At 38.0% G+C, this 21,168-nt stretch overlaps 1 protein-coding gene across 1 annotated transcript in view; it reads right to left on the reverse strand.

Moving 5' to 3' along the window:
* The window catches only part of glra2 (glycine receptor, alpha 2), a 55,544-nt gene extending 34,655 nt beyond the window's left edge, over positions 1-20,889 (reverse strand). The window contains exons 1-3 of the mRNA XM_067444695.1: positions 20,616-20,889; positions 15,369-15,505; positions 8,824-8,891 (exon numbers count right to left, since the gene is read on the reverse strand). Coding sequence (XP_067300796.1) covers positions 8,824-8,891; positions 15,369-15,505; positions 20,616-20,767 — 357 coding nt within the window. The 5' untranslated portion in view covers positions 20,768-20,889. The remainder of the gene's footprint in view (positions 1-8,823; positions 8,892-15,368; positions 15,506-20,615) is intronic.
* Positions 20,890-21,168: the final 279 nt, after the last annotated feature.

Raw genomic sequence — 21,168 nt, forward strand, 5'->3', positions numbered from 1 at the left:
GTCAGATTTTACTTTCACTTTCTTTAGTGAATAATTGACTGCGTTTAAACTGCGCATTGCGTGATATCCACTGACTCGCGTTCATGAAGAAAAAGAACACATTGCAACATGACATTGTGTCAAGATGGAGAAGGTTAAATATGAATTAATATTAAAAAATAAAAATAAAATGTGAAAGTAAAACAAGTAGCCTAGCTAAATTAATGATCAACTAGCTAAATGAATAATATGCACTGGGTATATACAACACAAACTGGAGGCACAACAGTTTACTTAATTTCTGCTATTTGATATCTGCCTACATAATTAAAGATCTCCCCCTTTTCGTTTTTTCCTTAATGCTTTAAAAAATTAAATGGTTGAACTTCTGCTTTCGCGCAGGCGCAGTGAGGGGAAAAAGGGCAGTCAGTTCGTGGCTTTGCTTCAGCTGTGCGATAACCTCACGAGGGGCGAGCAGAATTTCTGACACGCCAGAAATTCATCCGACCATCCGATTCCCGATCGTGAGAGGTTTGTCGCCCCTTGTTTCCCCCTGTACACAGCACGAACACCTCGCGACAAACGACGCACGATAAACCTGAAAATCGGCCCGACCCAAAAAAGAGTCGCACGAGTCAGAATTCGGCTCGAAATCGGACGAAAATCGCACAGTGTATGCCCGGCTTAATTCAAAATGAAGAGAGTTTTTGCTTAAAATAAGATAAATAATCTGCCAATGGGTAAGCAAAATTTTACAACCCAATTTGGTAACACTCTATTTTAAGCTTTAGTTATTAACTAGTGTCTTATGATCATGCATATTCCTATGATATTGTCTGTTTATTAGCACTTCTAAAGCTCATATTAATGCCTTATTCTGCATGAGCTTATTCTACATCCCTTAATCCGACCCAATACCTAAACTTAAACGCTACAAAAACTACCTTACTAACTATTAATAACAGTAAATTAGGAGTTTATTGAGGCAAAACTCGTAGTTAATAGTGAATATGTGCTCCCCATATTAAAGTGTTATCAAGATTATTTTTCTCACCCCATTGGCAGATTATTTATCTTATTTTAAGCAAAAACTCTCTTCATTTTGAGTATTTTTTTCCCAAAACAAGACAATATTTTTTACTTGTCTAGTAAATACTTCTTAATGTAAGTTTTTTCATATTTAGACTAGAAACAAGACAAAAATACTCAGTAAGAAAAGCATTTTTTGCAGTGTAAGAAATGTTCACTTCTTATTATTGGCAAACCTGTTTAATTTTTAGGAGTGAATGAAGCAGAGGATAATTTCTCCTCTGTGAGGGCTTATAGTAGAGGAATGAAATGATATTCAGTCTTCAGTTTAACTAGAATGGAAGTAAATTGGGTTGTTTTTAATTAGGGGCAAGCACCTGTTCTGTTCTTCTTCCACTCTTGAGTCTATGGCCGTCCATAGAACCGCTTGCGGGAAATGTATGAAATTTGGCACACAGATAGAGGACAGTGAGAACTGTCAACATACCAAATGTGGCGTCTCTAACGCAATCCCTCTAGCACCACCAACTGTCCAAATTTGCACTCACGTTTAATAACTTTCAAACCCTAAAGGCTAAAAACAAAATTATTATTTTTTTCTTATGATTCATTGACTCAAGATAATTCTATGAATTGCACTCCAGTTTCACGAAAACTGGATCAGATCTTCTCCAGACCATGGAGACAAAAAGTTATGGCGTTCATGTTGATTCGTCAAACTGTTCTCAAATAACATGTGAACGAATTTGATGAAAAGCACGCCAAAATGAACATGAGGCACAAAACAGGTCTTCAAGTCAGCATGCCGAGTTGAACGATACTCAGTTTTCCCATAGCGGCCATTTTAGGTGTCGGCAAATTTGACTTTTGTCGTAAAATACTGACTTTTACAAACCCATAGGCGTATCGTTACAAAACTCGGTTTGTGTCTTCAACACCAAGCCCCAAAGGTAGGCAAAAAGTTTCAGGGCAGCGGCACCTTGTGGTCAAATTTCCCTTTTTTCAAAAATCCTAATAACTTTTGATCAAAATATTGAAACAAGACAAAAAATACTAAGTAATAAAAGCATTTTTTGCAGTGTAATAATAATAAGTAAAAAAACAATATATAGTATCGTGAGTTCAGTATCGTGATCCATATCGCATCGTGAGTTCAGTATCGTGATACATACCGTTTTGTGAGTTCAGTATCGTGATATATATCGTATTGTGAGTTCAGTATCGTGATACATATCGTTTTGTGAGTTCAGTATTGTGATATATATCGTATTGTGAGTTCAGTATCGTGATATATATCGTATTGTGAGTTCAGTATCGTGATCCATATCGTATCATGAGTTCAGTATCGTGATATATATCGTATCATGAGTTCAGTATCGTGATATATATCGTATCATGAGTTCAGTATCGTGATATATATCGTATTGTGAGTTCAGTATCGTGATATATATCGTATTGTGAGTTCAGTATCGTGATACATATCGTTTTGTGAGTTCAGTATCGTGATATATATCATATTGTGAGTTCAGTATCCTGATATATATCGTATTGTGAGTTCAGTATCGTGATCCATATCGTATCATGAGTTCAGTATTGTGATATATATCGTATAGTGAGATCAGCATTGTGATATATATCATATCGTGAGGTCAATATCGTGATATATATTGTATCGTGAAGTCAGTATCGTGATATATATTATATAGTGAGTTTAGTATCATGATATATATCATATAGTGAGTTCAGTATTGTGAGTTCAGTATCGTGATATATATCGTATCCTGAGTTCAGTATCGTGATATATATCGTATCGTGAGTTCAGTATCATGATAGATATTGTACATTGAGTTCAGTATCGTGAGTTCAGTATCGTGATATATATCATATAGTGAGTTCAGTATCGTGAGTTCAGTATCGTGATATATATCATATCATAAATTCAGTATTGTGATATATATGGTATTGTGAGTTCAGTATCGTGATCTATATCGTATAGTGAGTTCAGTATCGTGATACATATTGCATCATGAGTTCAGTATCATGATATATATCGTATCGTGGGTTCAGTATCATGATATATATGGTATCGTGAGTTCAGTATCGTGATCTATATCGTATAGTGGGTTCAGTATTGTGATCTATATCGTATAGTGGGTTCAGTATCATGATACATATCGTATCGTGAGTTCAGTATCGTGATACATATCGTATAGTGAGGTCAGTATCATGATGCATGTTGTATCGTGAGTTCAGTATCGTGATCTATATCGTATAGTGGGTTCAGTATTGTGATCTATATCGTATAGTGGGTTCAGTATCGTGATACATATCGTATCGTGAGGTCAGTATCATGATACATATCGTATCGTGAGGTCAGTATCATGATGCATGTTGTATCGTGAGTTCAGTATCGTGATATATATCGTATAGTGGGTTCAGTATCATGATATATATCGTATAGTGGGTTCAGTATCGTGATATATATCGTATAGTGAGTTCAGTATCATGATATATATCGTATAGTGGGTTCAGAATCCTGATATATATCGTATAGTGGGTTCAGTATCCTGATATATATCGTATAGTGGGTTCAGTATCGTGATATATATCGTATAGTGGGTTCAGTATCGTGATATATATCGTATAGTGGGTTCAGTATCGTGATATATATCGTATAGTGGGTTCAGAATCCTGATATATATCGTATAGTGGGTTCAGTATCGTGATATATCATATAGTGGGTTCAGAATCCTGATATATATCGTATAGTGGGTTCAGTATCGTGATATATCATATAGTGGGTTCAGTATCCTGATATATATCGTATAGTGGGTTCAGTATCGTGATATATATCGTATAGTGGGTTCAGTATCGTGATATATATATCGTATAGTGGGTTCAGTATCATGATATATATCGTATAGTGAGTTCAGTATCATGATATATATCGTATAGTGGGTTCAGAATCCTGATATATATCGTATAGTGGGTTCAGTATCCTGATATATATCGTATAGTGGGTTCAGTATCGTGATATATATCGTATAGTGGGTTCAGTATCGTGATATATATCGTATAGTGGGTTCAGAATCCTGATATATATCGTATAGTGGGTTCAGTATCGTGATATATATCGTATAGTGGGTTCAGTATCATGATATATATCATATAGTGGGTTCAGAATCCTGATATATATTGTATAGTGGGTTCAGTATCGTGATATATATCGTATAGTGGGTTCAGTATCATGATATATATCATATAGTGGGTTCAGAATCCTGATATATATTGTATAGTGGGTTCAGTATCGTGATATATATATCGTATAGTGGGTTCAGAATCCTGATATATATCGTATTGTGAGTTCAGTATTGTGATATATATCGTATAGTGGGTTCAGAATCCTGATATATATCGTATTGTGAGTTCAGTATTGTGATATATATCGTATTGTGAGTTCAGTATTGTGATATATATCGTATTGTGAGTTCAGTCTCGTGATATATATCGTATAGTGGGTTCAGTATCATGATATATATCGTATAGTGGGTTCAGTATTGTGATATATATCGTATTGTGAGTTCAGTATCGTGATATATATCGTATTGTGAGTTCAGTATTGTGATATATCGTATAGTGGGTTCAGTATCATGATATATATCGTATAGTGGGTTCAGAATTCTGATATATATCGTATTGTGAGTTCAGTATTGTGATATATATCGTATAGTGGGTTCAGAATCCTGATATATATCGTATTGTGAGTTCAGTATTGTGATATATATCGTATAGTGGGTTCAGCATCATGATATATATCATATCGTGAGTTCAGAATCCTGATATATATCGTATCGTGAGTTCAGTATTGTGATATATATCGTATTGTGGGTTCAGTATCATGATATATAGGGCTCCAGGGCTCACTTGAAAAAGAGACTACTGTCTCAATGTGACTACCCTGGTAAAACAAAGGAGAAATAAATATATCATATCGCGAGTTCAGTATCGTGATATATATCATATCGTGAGTTCAGAATCCTGATATATATCGTATAGTGGGTTCAGTATCGTGATATATATCGTATAGTGGGTTCAGTATCGTGATATATATCGTATAGTGGGTTCAGAATCCTGATATATATCGTATTGTGAGTTCAGTATCGTGATATATATCATATCGTGAGTTCAGAATCCTGATATATATCGTATTGTGAGTTCAGTATCGTGATATATATCATATCGTGAGTTCAGAATCCTGATATATATCGTATTGTGAGTTCAGTATCGTGATATATATCATATCGTGAGTTCAGAATCCTGATATATATCGCATCGTGAAATGAGTTTATCGTTACACTCCTAACCACAACACATCAGTTTGGTCACAGCGCCACCTATTGGTCAAAAGTGATAAACCATTAGATCATATGGCTGGTTATTGTATTTGTGATTTTTCAGCCATTTTTTCTGAAATAATCTTAATATGTCTGATGCTCCCAGCCGTGGCTTTTCATGTTCTTTGTGCTTGGCTGCTTAATGGCTGTTTGCAGCAATATTTTCATGTTGACTTTGTGATACAGAAAACTCCCAAGAGACGCTTTATGGCTGGCTGGCATGCAGACTGAAGATCAGCGGGCCTTCTGGTAAAATAAAAGCGTTTGTGCACGAACAACTACTTCACTTGTGCTTTCATGCACAGGATTTCATAAAAGACCACCATCAATAACAAAACATGCATTGCTGTACTTTTTCCCTTTCTCTGCAGGAACGACGGGACTTTAACGTGCATCACGAAGCCATTCAGCGACTTTATTAACGACACACGTCAGTCAAGGTTTCTATGAGATGAAGCTCTTTTGAAAACTGTTGAATAAATTAGACCTTTTGTTTTACTCATAACAAGCTAATTGTGACATTACAAAAAGATTAAGAAGTTAATTAGCTGCGGACATAATAACCAAGATAATGTTGGTACACTGCAAAAAAAGCTCTTCTTATTATTTTTGTCTCGTTTCTAGTCAAAACATCTAAACATTCTTACATTAAGAAACATTTACTAGACAAGTAAAATGATTGTCTTGTTTTGGGAAACAATAATGAATAGCAAAAATAATAAGATAAATAATCTGCCAACGGGAGAAGATAAATAATCTTGTTTTCTGTTTGAATTAAGATTATTTTTCTCACCCCATTGGCAGATTATTTATCTTATTTTAAGCAAAAACTCTCTTCATTTTGAGTTATTTTCCCAAAACAAGACAATAATTTGTACTTGTCTGGTAAATGTTTCCTAATGTAAGAATTTTTTGATATTTTGACTAGAAACAAGACAAAAATACCGAGTAAGAAAAGCATTTTTTGCAGTAAATATATATATTTTTCCTCAAATTGCAAGTAACACATTGAATTACACATTAAATTTGAAAGGCTGAACAGACTTTTTCAGACATGTTGCTTTTGTCTGAATTCCTCTTCATTTCTCTGAAGTGTTCATTAAGGAACGGTTTCTCAGAAGCATGTAAACATTAGCCTTTGATCAAAGCAGCTTCTCTCTCGTTCGTGCCTAATATCACTCGAGATGCGTTGGGATTTTGGCTGCGGTAATATTCCTTGGAAAGGAAGAATGAGACCTGACTCCAGATTTGGGAATTGTTTCCCCCTGAAGCGTCTGAATATCTCCAAACAGTAGACTAATCAATCCGAATCCAGAGGATCGTTTGCTGGTCGTCGCCATTTGTTTTATTAAAACTAAATTGATTGGATGGGAATGTTTTGGGACAAAGTAGAGTCTCGATTAACCGTTTCCGTAACTTCCAAATGTAGGCGGATCCAAATTTTATTGGATTTGATCCGTGTGGAGTTGATTGAGAAGACCATTCTGATTAAAGATTATGAAGACAAAATGAAGTAAATGAGTCTTTATATGTTACAATTAGGGCTGCACGTTTTCAAGTTTTTCATTAACCGTTAACCGAGGCCCTTAGCGGTTAATACTCGGTTAACCATAGTGTGCGTCAGGGTTATTATTTTTAGTTTATTAATTTGACAACCGCCATCTCCGTAGTGAACGCGCCTATAGAGAGAAATGCACTTCACAGATTACCTAATCAGAGAGTAGCCTATTTCTTTTCGTTTTAAATTGTTAAAAGACATTTCAAGCTTTCTTAAGATATATTTCATGTCTGTGAGGCCTACGCTGAGTTTAGTTAAATTAGGATGAGATGCGCTCCAGTTCACGAGCAATGCGAGTGGCCGCGAGGGCGCCTGCACGATTAGAGCATGTAGTAAAATACGCAGCCGAGAATGATTCCCACAGCGTTTGACTCGCGCGGCGGAGCCTCTCCCAGCAGAGAGTTCAAGCATCTGTGGACTCGTCCCTTCAGCTCTGGCCATCTTGCTTTCAGTCCGCGATCAGCTTTTTTGTTTTCTTCATTACAGTTAAAGTAACGTCTGCTTTTCTCTAGTCCTTCACAAGTTTCTCACTTCAAACTTTCTTTCTTCTGATCCGTTATGCACAGCGCGTGCGGCTCGCGCTCTGCTTCTGCCCTAATGCGACTTATAGTCCAGTGCGACGTATGTTATTTTCCTCTTCATGACGCATATTTTGACTGATGCGACTTATACTCCGGAGCAACTTATAGCCTGAAAAATGCGGTAAGCACTGCATTGCAATACTTGCATTTTGCCCCGTCACTCTCAATTTTAAAGTGCTCCCACCACGCTCTACTTTTCTTTGCCCGCTTCATATTAGAAAGCTGGTCATGACTTCTTCTTGTGGATATTGCAAATGTCTGGGAGCGCTCTGGCAGACTCTAGTGGTGCAAACATATATTACAACTAAATTCAAAGCACGTCATTGACGCCACTGAACCAAGCAAAATGTTTCACTCGGGTACGCAATTTTTAACGGTTAATCGGTTAACCATGGACACCCCTAGTTACAATCATACCACACTGTATAAAATGCTTTTCTTATTTAGTATTTTTGTCTTGTTTCTAGTCCAAATATCTACAAATTCTTAAACCAATAAACATTTACTAGATAAGTAAAACAACATAAGATATTTTTTCTTGTTTTCTGGGGAAAAGTTTTTACTTAAAACAGGCAAAATGATCTGCCAATGGGGTGAGAAAAATAATCTTATTTCTGATCGGAAACAAGAAACAAGATAACTGAGAAGAAGAGCATTTATTGCAGTGCATACACTTATTTTTATGCGGATTTTGGGATATCGTGTAATAATCGTGCATTAATTCTACCAATTTGCCTGAAAAGGGGGATATATATCTTATTATTCGATGAGAAGACATGAACATAAACTGCATTTACAGGATAAATCCCTCAATGCGCAATAAACCAAATGTGTATAATGCCATGGGTATGACACAGGTATTACAGGAGAGGGTGAAATATGAGGACATTACCCATGGCCCCACTTTACAAAAGGCTTATAAATCACACAGGAGGAGTTTTTATGAGAAAGTAAAAATGCAGAATGTTTCCTGTGATGGGTAGGTTTAGGGGCAGTGTGTGTGTGTGTGTGTGTGTGTGTGTGTGTGTGTGTGTGTGTGTGTGAGTGTGTGTGTGTGTGTGTGTGTGTGTGTGTGTGTGTGTGTGTGTGTGTGTGTGTGTGTGTGTGTGTGAGTGTGTGTGTGTGTGTGTGTGTGTGTGTGTGTGTGTGTGTGTGCGTGTGTGTGTGTGTTTGTGCACTCTGGGACAACACTCATTTATGATGGAGGAAAAAGAGCCACAGTTTGAGAACCAATTTTGCACCAGTTTAAGTAAGTTAAAGGCGTAAACGCCAGATCTCTTACCATAGTCGTCTCCGTCACTGAGCCGAAGCTGTTGATGAATATATTGCATGTGACGTTCACAGGTGGACCTGCAGCAGCCAATCAGAAACACTTCATATTAAAAACATTCAACAGCGTAACTTAAACATATTAAACTAACATTTAAAAGCCTATCGATGACATATGCAACCATACAAAATTACATTACTTCTTTTCATCGAGGCTGCGTTTATTGTTATCAGAAATACAGTAAAAACTGAAATATTCCTCCAGTGTAAAACAGCTGTTTTCTATATGAATATACACTGATCAGGCATAACATTATGACCATCTTCCTAATATTGTGTTGGTCCTGACCCTGGACTCCTCTAGACCCCTGAAGGTGTGCTGTGGTATCTGGCACTAAGATGTCAGCAGCAGATCCTTTAAGTCCTGTAAGTGCAGACTTGTTTGTTCAGCTCATCCCACAGATGCTCGATTGGATTGAGATCTGGGGAATCTGGAGGCCGAGTCGACGCCTCAAACTGGTTGTTGTGCTCCTCAAACCATTCCTGAAGCATTTGTGCTTTGTGTCAGGAGCATTATCCTGCTGGAAGAGCCACAGCCACCAGAATACCGTTTCCATCAAAGGCTGAACATGGTCTCAGCAATGCTTAGGTAGGTGGAGCGTGTCAAAGTAACATCCACATGGATGGAGGACCCAAGGTTTCCCAGCAGAACATTGGCCAAAGCATCACACTGCCTCCGCCGGCTCGCCTTCTTCCCATAGTGCATCCTGGGGCCATGTGTTCCCCAGGTAAGCCACACACACACACACACACCCGGCCGTCCACGTGATGTAAAAGAACACGTGATTCCTCAGACCAGGCCACCTTCTTCCATCGCTCCGTGGTCCAGTTCTGATGCTCACGTGCCACTGTTGGTGCTTTCGGCGGGGTCAGAGGTCACCCTGCCGCCCCATACGCCTCAAACTGAGCTGCTCTGTGTATTCTGACAGCTTTCTATCAGAACCAGCATTAACTTCTGGAGCAGTTTGAGCTCCAGTAGCTCGTCTGTTTGATCGGACCCCACGGGCCAGCCTTCGCTCCCCACGGTCATCAATGAGCCTTGGCCGCCCATGACCCTGTGGCCGGTTCTCCACTGGTCCTTCCTTGGAGCACTTTTGATAGATACTGACCACTGCAGACCGGGAACAGCCCACAAGAGCTGCAGTTTTGGAGATGCTCTGACCCAGTCGTCTAGCCGTCACAATCTGGCCAAACTCGCTCAAATCCTTACGCTTGCCCATTTCTCCTGCTTCACACACATCAACTCTGAGGACTAAATGTTCACTTGCTGCCTAATATATCCCACCCACTAACAGGTGATGAAGCGATCATTAGTGTTATTCACTTCACCAGTCAGTGGTCATAATGTTATGCCTGATCGATGTATATTTAGAAAGATGACACTTGAGATATATATATAATCTAATTGATTATATATAACGCAGGAAGGAGTGTGACTGGAAGAGTGCAGAGTTGGAGATTTGCTGTAGATGGCGGATGAGATTGTTCCACAAGCTCTGAAGTTTAACACAAGACTGGCTTTGATCAGCGTGTCATTCAATAAGAGCAAATAACTGAGAAGAAAACCCCGACACCTACAGGGACTCTCCAAACGGACTCAGCGTGCTGCTTTAAAACACGCTTGACTAACGCATGTACACAACCATTCAAAGGTTTGGGTCAGGACATTTTTGAAAGAGCTTAATGCTTCGATTCAGCAAGGATTAGTGACAGTACAGACATGCATGCAACAAAAAAAGGCTGTTCTTCTGAACTTTATATTAATGAAAGAAAAAATCCTGAAAATTGCATCAAAGTTTCTACAAAAACAAAAAAATTCAGGGATTATGTGATACTGAAGACTGGAGCACTGCAAAAAATGCTCTTCTTACTCAGTAATCTTGTCTTGTTTCTAGTCTTAATATCTAAAAATTCTTACATTAGAAACATTTACTAGACAAGCAAAAGTAATTGTCTTGTTTTGGGGAAAATAACTCAAAATGAAGAGAGTTTTTGCTTAAAATAAGATAAATAATCTGCCAATGGGGTGAGAAAAATAATCTTGTTTTCTGTTTGAATTAAGATTATTTTTCTCACCCCATTGGCAGATTATTTATCTTATTTTAAGCAAAAACTCTCTTCATTTTGAGTTATTTTCCCCAAAACAAGACAAACATTTTTTCTTGTCTAGTAAATGTTTCTAATGTAAGAATGTAAGATATTTTAATTACAAATAAGACAAAAATACTAAGTAAGAAAAGCAGAAGTAAGAAAAGTTTTTTGTGACATTTATTAGCAATTGTGTTTCTACACCAAACTCTTTTCAGTGAATATTAATTTCTGCGTATATATCATAGCCTGTCATGCTCGTTGAAGATCATGAAAGGAATTTATTAATGTGCTCTAGGTGCGGGTTTCTAAAAATAACCCATCAGATGCGCCTCAGAGATATTTTGAACCTCGTGAATGTTTTCTAACAAGATTGCATTTTAATCACTCCTGGGCTCAAGCAGACCCTCCATGCCAAAAACAAAACCGGAGAAGATCAACGGAATAAAAAACGCTCAGCTTTAACTTTCACAGCCGTCCTGTAAAGGGTTAGTTCAGCCAGAAATGTAAATTGTGTCATTAATTCCTCCTGTGGTTGGACACAGCTTTCTTCAGCTGAACACGAGGGAAGATATTTAGAAGAATGTCAATAACCAAACAGTTAGCTGGAGCCATTGACTTCTAGAGTAGGAAAAAAAATACTATGGAAGTCAATGGCTCCAGTTAACTGTTTGGTTACTGACATTCTTCAAAATATCTTGGCCGATGCTCGATTTCGTCCAAGATTAACATGGCAATCCCCCTCTTCACATTCGACACGGTGCCATCGAGTGTTAAAACGCGAAAGGCAAAGCTTGAATTTACGGGTATGTCCCTCTTTGGCTACTGTACTTTCAAGATGGAGGAGCAACATGGCGACCGGCATTCGAACCCCTCACCCGTATGTGTTTTCAATGGCATATAATAAACTTACGAGAATACTTTATTACTTGAAAGAAGTAAATATACATTAATGAGCACATATTTTTGAAAGAACTAAGTGTTTTTAGCGAAGAATAAACTAAAAAATGTACACATTGTAGCTTTAAGTAGCACTTGAAAATGATCGTAGATCTACGAGTGCTCTGGAGTAATCGTAAAGTTCTAATATCGTAAGAAGAGAGAGTTATGAGTTTACCTACAGGACAACCGGCAGATTACACCTTTAACTTTATAAGTGCACTGTGATAATACTATACGTACATATTTTTTTTATTTTTATGAGGACACATCAAACAATTAAATGACAGCAAATAAAATAAAAAAAATAATTAATGTAGATAGAGCTGCAACTAACGATTATTTTTTCTGTCGACTAACGATTATTATTATTATTTTTGATTAGTCGACTAATCTAACCTTTTTTTTTCTGCCTGCTAATCTAACGATTATTTTTCGCTTAGTCAACTGATCTAACGTTTATTTTTGATTGGTCGGCTAATCTATCGATTATTTTTTCTGTCGACTAATCTGACGATTATTTTCGATTAGTCGCCTAATCTAACGATTATTTTTCCTATCGACTAATCGACCGCTTTTTTTATTATTGTTATTATTATTATTATTATTATTATTAGTCGCCTGATCTAACGATTATTTTTCCTATCGACTAATCGACCGCTTTTTATTATTGTTATTATTATTATTATTATTAGTCGCCTGATCTAACGATTATTTTTTCTGTCGACTAATTTAACGATTATTTTTCGATTAGTCGACTAATCTAACAATCATTTTCCTGTCGACTAATCTAGCGATTGTTTTTCGCTTGGTCGACTAATCTACTGATTATTTTTTCTGTCTACTAATTTAACACTTATTTTTCGATTTGTCGACTGATCTAACGCTTATTTTTTTCTGTCGACTAAACTAACGATTATTTTTTCGATTTGCCGACTGATCTAACGGTTACTTTTTCTGTCGACTGATCTACCAATTATTTTTCCGATTGGTCAACTAATCTAACTATAATAAATAATTACTCTAATGTTCTTTTTTGTAATTAGTTCATGAATCCCTTGGATTCATCCCCCCAAAAAATATATAAGTACAACTTCTAATATAATCTTTCAACCTTTTTTCATTTTCAAACAATGTGGTTGAAGTTTTTACAGTATAAAATAATAAAGAGGCAAAGAAAATTATTTTACTATGGTAAATATGAGTTTATGATAGCGTTTATAATTAACCCACAGTAGCCATAAATTTACAGTGTTCTGAGACGTCATGAAATGTTCTTTAGCATCACAAACCATAAAATGTAGTCAGGGTTCTGCTATGGTTTAGCATGGTTTCCAGAGATCTGGAGCTGATTCGGGGTAGCTCGGTGACTGTTTGTGACTGTTGTCTCGCGGCGCGCTGTCTTTTAAGGGGCCGTTCACATATCACGTCTTTTGCGCGCTCAAGTTCATTATTTCCAATGTAGGCGCGCGATAAGCGCGCTCATAATGGAAGCGACGCGCTTGTTTTTTCCAGGCGCGTCCGCACCGCATCGAGTTAAAAACATCTCAACTTTTCAGAATGCCGTAAGCGCAAGAATATCAGACCTGAACCAGGAAGTTGGTCACCAGATCACACGGAAAACAGTTAAACCGTAACTCCGGAGAGCACCGAGATGTTTTCCTCTGAGGTGCTCGCGCATCGCAGTTGTGCTGCCTTTTTGCAAAGGGAACAAAGGGCCGTTTTATTTGTCCTCTGTTTAAAGTATTCCAATACTAATAGTGGTCTCTGTTTTTGTGATAGAATGCAACTTTCTCCATTCCCTGTATGCCATTACGCGAGATGTAAACAAACAGTGTGACGCGTCCCCACACTTCACGCACGTCGACGTATTTTTGTAGTCGACGTAATCGATGATGTCGACGCGTCGTTGCAGCACTAAATGTAGAAAATATACTTCAAAGACTGGGAAAAATAGAAACGAAATCTATCAATGACTTGCTTTTGTAACACTTTGTTTTAAGGTTTAGTTATTAACTATTTACTAGATGCTTATTAGCATGTATATTACTAGTTTATTAGCACTTATAAAGCTCATATTAATGCCTTATTCTGCATGAGTTTATTCTACATCCCTTAATCCGACCCAATACCTAAACTTAAACGCTACAAAACTACCGCACTAACTATTAATAAGCAGTAAATTAGTAGTTTATTGAGGCAGAAGTCGTCATTAATAGTGAATATGTGTTCCCTATACTGAAGTGTGACCCGATCTTTTAATCCCCGTGGTTGCTGTTAATTTGGTAGCAATGTCCTCCCAGATGATTTGTTTCTCTTTGTTTGTAAGATGCCCTTTACATCTGTTGAAAATAATATATTTTCCCGCTCCACCTCCTCTAGAAGGATATTGATTTCATCTTTTTGAAAGGTATCTTTTCTTGTTTTTTTTGTTCAGCCATTTTGTCAGTGCCTCAGCCTGTAGGTAGTTGCTTTATATAGACGAGTTTTGATTGCTAATCCAGATCAGATGACAATTATTAGGAGATCCGATCAGAGGAGACGATTCCATATAAGGTTATCTATTTGGGAAATCCAGCCCAGAATAGTTTTTGTGCGCAAAAATAAATAAATAACGACTTATATAGTGATGACCGATTCCAGAACAAAGCTTTAAACCGTTATGACTCAGTGAATCGATTCATGATTCGGATCGTGAGTCAAACTGCTGAAATCACGTGACTTTGGCGATCCGAATCATGAATCGATTCACTGATTATAATCTGCCAATGGGGTGAGCAAAATAATCTTGTTTTCTGTTTGAATTCAGATTATTTTTCTCACCCCATTGGCAGATTATTTATCATATTTTAAGCAAAAACTCTTCATTTTGATTTTTTCCCAAAACAAGACAATAATTTGTACTTGTCTACACTATAAAAAAGGCAAATTTTGAACTTTTGCAGTACAATCGACTTCAATGTTTAAGTTATTTCAACTTAGATTATCTAATGTTAAACTGACTTACATCTTGTATAATTTATTTTAAAAAAAGTTTAATATTTCTTAACTTATTTTGATTTGAGTTAAAAAATTTAAAAACATATGTTGTCATAACTTATTGAACATATACAGTGTAGTAAATGTTTCTTAATGTAAGAATTTTTTGATATTTTGACTGGAAACAAGACAAAAATACTGAGTAAGAAGAGCATTTTTTGCAGTGCACTTATGGCATGCCACGCATTTTTACTGTGACTAAAAGAGATTTTACTCCAAATTTCATTCTTTGATAAACACATGAAGCTTTTAGCACAAGTGCAGAGTTATTGAATAAAATCAGAGTTATATTATAAAAGTCCCGGCTAATCCAAGCTTTATAATGATTGTTGCTCTGTTTTTGAAGTCCATAAAAATGCATCTGTCCGTCAGATAACGTAATCCACAAGTTACTAAGAAAAGCATTTTTTGCAGTGTGTGAACTGAACGTGCCTTTGAAGTTGGGTCGTATCCGGGCATCATATCCTGAAGTTCTTCCCATTAGTTTGTCCAGGAAATCGGAAGGAGACATCGTAATTGAGGAAGAATCCCGTCCGGACGATCGCTCGCTCTCTTGTCCTGAAGATATCCTGAAATACGGAGCAGAGACCCAATCACTCAACACTAGGGCTGTGCAATATATCAAAATTATCACAATATCGCAAATGTACATCGCAACAGCATGCAATATTTAATGATTTGAATGCGCTTCTTCAACATAGTGTAAAGTGTCTGTTTTAGGTCGACTCTTAGAGCAGAGAATAAACTGGGCACATTACTGTTACTTATGGGACTTGCTTGATGTAATAAACCCAATAATTTGCGAAAAACAATAGCTTGCAGTCTCGAGGTGTCTGACACACACACACACACACACACACACACACACACACACACATACACTGTAAAAAGTTATTTAGAAAAAAAAGTTACATGGTTGCCTTAAAATTTTGAGTTCATTGAAATTAAAATGTTGAGTTAAAGCCGCACTTGGCAAGTTTTGCTCTCGGGGTCCCCCTACAGTTTGGAAAAAATAATGTCCTCAACTACTGTCGTAAGCTGTCGTCCTACATCAGCGGATGCCATCGCGCGTGCATTTGTTGACATGACAGCCCTGATAGCCCTGAACTAGTGATGCGCGTGTCGTCTCATAACCCGCGGACCCCGTCTGTCTATTTAATGGTCGCGGGTGCGCGGCGGGTTGTAAATATATCCAGTGGTGCGGGGCGGGCCAAATAACTTCATAAAAGCGTCCCGCGGGTCGGTGCAGCACTAACAGTTCCCCTGAACACTGCAGGAGGAGTTCACATGCAGGTGTTCTTCTGGCGGCGCGTGGGAAATGTCTTCATCAGGTACAGTCAGTGGCAGATGCTTCAGCAGGTCAGATGAATATCATTTCATGGTTTTTTTTTTTTCAAACGCCAAATAATCACGATGCTCACGTTTACAAGCCAGCATCATTATAGTAGTCTATTGGTTAGCGTTTTCCAGAATCTATATGATCCTTCAGTTCAATGTTTGAGTGGTCGGTAATCACCGTAACAAGCAGGACAGCATCGGTCGGGCACGCCTCCTTCAGCTCACGCCGACGAGCAAACGCTGGGCACATGTTGATCCTCGTCCGGCCTTTAATCACTTTCTCGTTTCCTCTTATTACTTTCCTCCAACAAAACCTTTTCTTTCTTATTTGTCTGTGCTGCTTCGGACATGACTATATTATCCGACGAACAAAGTTGGGCTCGCACGTCCGAATGTAAGGAAGTGTGTGTGTTGGTGGAAGTGACGTATATGCCGTAAAGCAGTCGAATTTTGTAGTTCTTTTTTTTTCTCGGGTTACTACCCGAAACCTGAAGTTTAAAAGTACGATTAAAAACGATACAGACCCCATCAGGCTATGGCAGACGTGTCCTTCAACCTATTGTAAGTCGATTTATCATCACAAGAGTCTTAAAAATATATTATGAAGGTTGAAAAGTTACCTAGTGCTGCTTTAATACAATGAACATTTTTTGAGATTCGACGACCTTTATTCAAACATTATTAAAATATTATTAAAAGATGTAAGCATATTGGGTAATTGTGTGTTTTATTTCTGATGACGCAGCCAAATTGTGCTATTTTCATGATTTATCACATTTTTTATGTGGTTCAGATACAATAATATTTTGAGTTTCTATTTAATAAACCAATTTCCTTCATTGTATCAACTCAAATTTTTAATTTCAATAAACTCAATATTTTAAGGCAACCAGGTTACTCACTTTTTTAAGTTAAACCAACAAAAACCAAGCTTTTTTTTTTTACAGTGTACCGAAACGTGAATGATTTGTGACATAAACGTTAAAACACTGCTTCCCAGAAAGAATGTGGAACACAAATGGTATCATTATCAGTTTAAAAACTGATTTTATCGAATATCGCATTATTTAATATCGCATATCGCATTTTTCTTCAATATCACACAGCCCTACTCAACACTCAATGTAGAATAAACCACACTGCAAAATATGCTCTTCTTACTGTCGTTTCTAGTCTAAATATCTAACAATTCGTTTAGATTATTTAGCTCATTTTAAGTTGAGCTGTGCAATATATCGAAATTACCAAAATATCGCAATGGCTCGCAATATCTGAATGATTTTAACAGGCTACTTCGACATTGTGTAAAGTGTCTGTTTTAGGTCACACATTGGGCTGAGGATAGACTGGGCACATTACTGTTACTTATGGGACTTAATTGACGTTAAAAAGAGTTATTAAACGCAGTAATTTGCGAAAAACAATAACTTGTGCCGCTGTCTGACACACACACACACACACACACCGAAACGTGAACGGTTTGTGACATCTAAAACACTGCTGGTCACTTTGAGAAGTTGTAGCGATGCTTTCTTTTCCCAGAAAGACTGTGAAACACAAATGGTTTCATTCTCAGTTTTTAAATAATTGTTTTTATATAATTTAAATAGATTTTACACACTTATAGCAATATCGTATCGCATATCGAATATCGTATTATTTAACAAGATATTGCATATCGCATTTTTCCTCAATATCGCACAACCCTAATTTTAAGCAAAAACTCTCTTAATTTTGAGTTATTTTTCCCCAAAACAAGACAAAAATACTAAGTAAGAAAAGCATTTTTTGCAGTGCATAATTTTAATCTTATATGATTCAACTTTCTTAAAAATCAACTCTAAATGAAGAGAGTTTTTGCTTTAGACAGGCAAAATGATCTGCCAATGGGGTGAGAAAAATAATCTTATTTCTGATTGGATTATTTTCAACAAAACAAGAAAAAATATCTTATGTCATTTTACTGATCTAGTGAATGCATCTTGATTTAAGAATATTTAGATATTTGGAGTAGAAACAATAAAAATACTAAATAAGAAGAGTATTTTTTGCAGTGTGGGATTTCATTTTATTTACCCTAAAGAAAATATTGACCATTTTTTAATGTCATATCTATAGTTGTTAGCCTGACAAGCCGGACCCACATCCAGATGTTTGGTCTGGAAACTCTCCATTGACGGCTCAATCTGAGGGGCGGATAAACGGCTGTCTGTCAAACTCCCTCTGCACGCGATAGGATAGCGCTACACCAACCAGAGCAACGAAGGTGAAGCAGAGCTCGCTGACTGATTAAACATTCGCCGTATCCGGTCGGCTAAACTCTGAACACATCTTCCCTTCTTAAGAATGACTTTAGTGCCGTTCTTTGTTCTTTTCTCAGAGAAAAGCTGAACTCAAGTCTTCCAGAGTCGCGGTCAGAGCTGATTCGAAAGACCGCCGCCGTTCGCCAGTTTCTGTGTTTACTAGAAGCACGCAAACGCAACTCAGCCGTCGTCATTATGGCCCCGCCCGCCGACTCTACACACGATGTGATTGGCCCGTCCAGATTGTGAGGAATACAGCTCAGAAGGGTATTGAGAGTTCCTAGACGACACTTGCAGGTAGATTAGATTTGCTGCCGCTAGGGTGCGTCTAGATTTCTAGGCTATATAGTTGTCACACTTTGACTGAATATTTTTCAGGTGTATTTTTTTTTGTTGATAATAATAATAATAATAATAATGCGTTCAATTTATATAGCGCTAATCTGTTTAGACACAAATACAAACAATGTCCATCGTTGTCATCCAGGAGATGAGAAACGGGTCATTTAACACACACTGACCCTCACAGCGGGGCATGTTGTCACACTATTCACACACACACACAAAAACATCATTAATGAAAACTGTGACACAACTTGACGTTTTATGAGAAATAAAGTTCCTCGCTTCCACTGTACAGGGACTCAAGACTTAATGTATGTCGGTGGCATTCGGTTTGCTTATTAACCAACATATATTACAAACATATGATACAGAATTCACAAAAATAATGAAGGTTTGTTTTGAGGCCGATGTTCGACTGCCAGAGATGGGTTTGGTTGGACTTGGGCTTTGATATTTTCGATGCCATTGTGATTTTCCACCGCGTGCTTTTTAAAATAAAGGATCTTTATGGTTTCACAAAGAACATTTACAATTATGCAATGCAGAAAAGATTCTTTAGATTATTAACATGTTCTTTACACTGAGAAAAAAATTGTTATTCTATTGTGTGTGTGTGTGTGTGTGTGTGTGTGTGTGTGTGTGTGTGTGTGTGTGTGTGTGTGTGTGTGTGTGTGTGTGTGTGTGTGTGTGTGTGAGCCTGTTTATGTGGTTTATGAGGACACAAATTTGTATAACTAAATGGGTATTACACTATAAATGTGGTTTATGAGGACATATCAAATGTCCTCATAATTCAAATGGCCTTAAAAACATACTAAATGATGTTTTTTTGAGAAAGTAAAAATGCAGAATGTTTCCTGTGATGGGTAGGTTTAGGGGCAGTGTGTGTGTGTGTGTGTGTGTGTGTGTGTGTGTGTGTGTGTGTGTGTGTGTGTGTGTGTGTGTGTGTGTGTGTGTGTGTGTGTGTGTGTGTGTGATGGGTAGGTTTAGGGGCAGTGTAAGGGGATAGAAAATACGGTTTGTACAGTATAAAAACCATTACGCCTATGGAGAGTCCCTGTAAACCACATAGACCAACATGTGTGTGTGTGTGTGTGTGTGTGTCTCCTTTACCATGACACATACAGAATGGACTCTTGATGTATCTCTGGTTGTAAGTGTAACTTCCGATTCTTCTTTGATGTTTTCTTTGACGTTCTAATTTTCTTTCGAGCGTTCTATAATTGCCATGGCAACGCGCATCCGACTCTGCTGTAGCGGAGACGCTCTTCGCGTTTCTATCGTACACACACACACACACACACGTTTGTTTTTGTGACATATGGTGACATTCCATAGGCGTAATGGTTTTTATACTGTACAAACCGTATTTTCTATCCCCTTACACTGCCCCTGAACCTACCCATCACACACACACACACACACACACACACACACACACTGCCCCAAAACCTAACCATCACACACACACACACACACATTCTGCATTTTTACTTTCTCATAAAAACTCCTCCTGTGTGATTTATAAGCCTTTTGTAAAGTGGGGCCATGGGTAATGTCCTCATATTTCACCCTCTCCTGTAATACCTGTGTCATACCCATGGCATTATACACATTTGGGTCCTCATATGTCTCAAAAACATGCCCACACACACACACACACACGCATAAGCAGAAGAACTGAAGAACATACCTGAAGTTGTGCATTTCTATCAGACACGCGAGGAAAGTTGAGAGTAGTTTGGCAGAAGGGCGAGTCATTCCTCTTCTTCGCTCCCTCGCCCTCATGGGGTCCGAAACGCGCCCGAACACCCGAACTAAAGCCCGCAGACTCTCATGGCTCATCCGCGTCAGATAAAGCACACCGACGCGCCGCGCCTCCGCCGTCGCACGCACAGAAACAGCCCCGCAAAGCTCCAGAAATCATCCTGCGCTTGGAGGAAACACACGCAGTGTGTGTGTGTGTGTCAGTGCTGGAGCATCTCTCTAAATGACGGGGTTCAGCATTCGGGCACCTCCGCGCCTCTCTGTGCGCATGCGCAACAGTTCCAAAGGTGGTGTGTCGTGCGTGGGTTCTGATTAGGGAGATATGATCGGAATTTGAGTGATTTTGGTTAAATTAGCTCTTGAACCCGGATCTGCCTCTTCCTTGCGCTCGTCTTTATTTCCCCGCTGCGCGAACAAGAACAAATGTAGGGGCGGGGCTTGATTGTGTCTGTGGGGAATTGATTGGATGGTGGATGGTG

Source organism: Pseudorasbora parva, chromosome 5 (genome assembly GCF_024679245.1).
Source record: "Pseudorasbora parva isolate DD20220531a chromosome 5, ASM2467924v1, whole genome shotgun sequence".
Classification (NCBI taxonomy): Eukaryota; Metazoa; Chordata; class Actinopteri; order Cypriniformes; family Gobionidae; genus Pseudorasbora; species Pseudorasbora parva.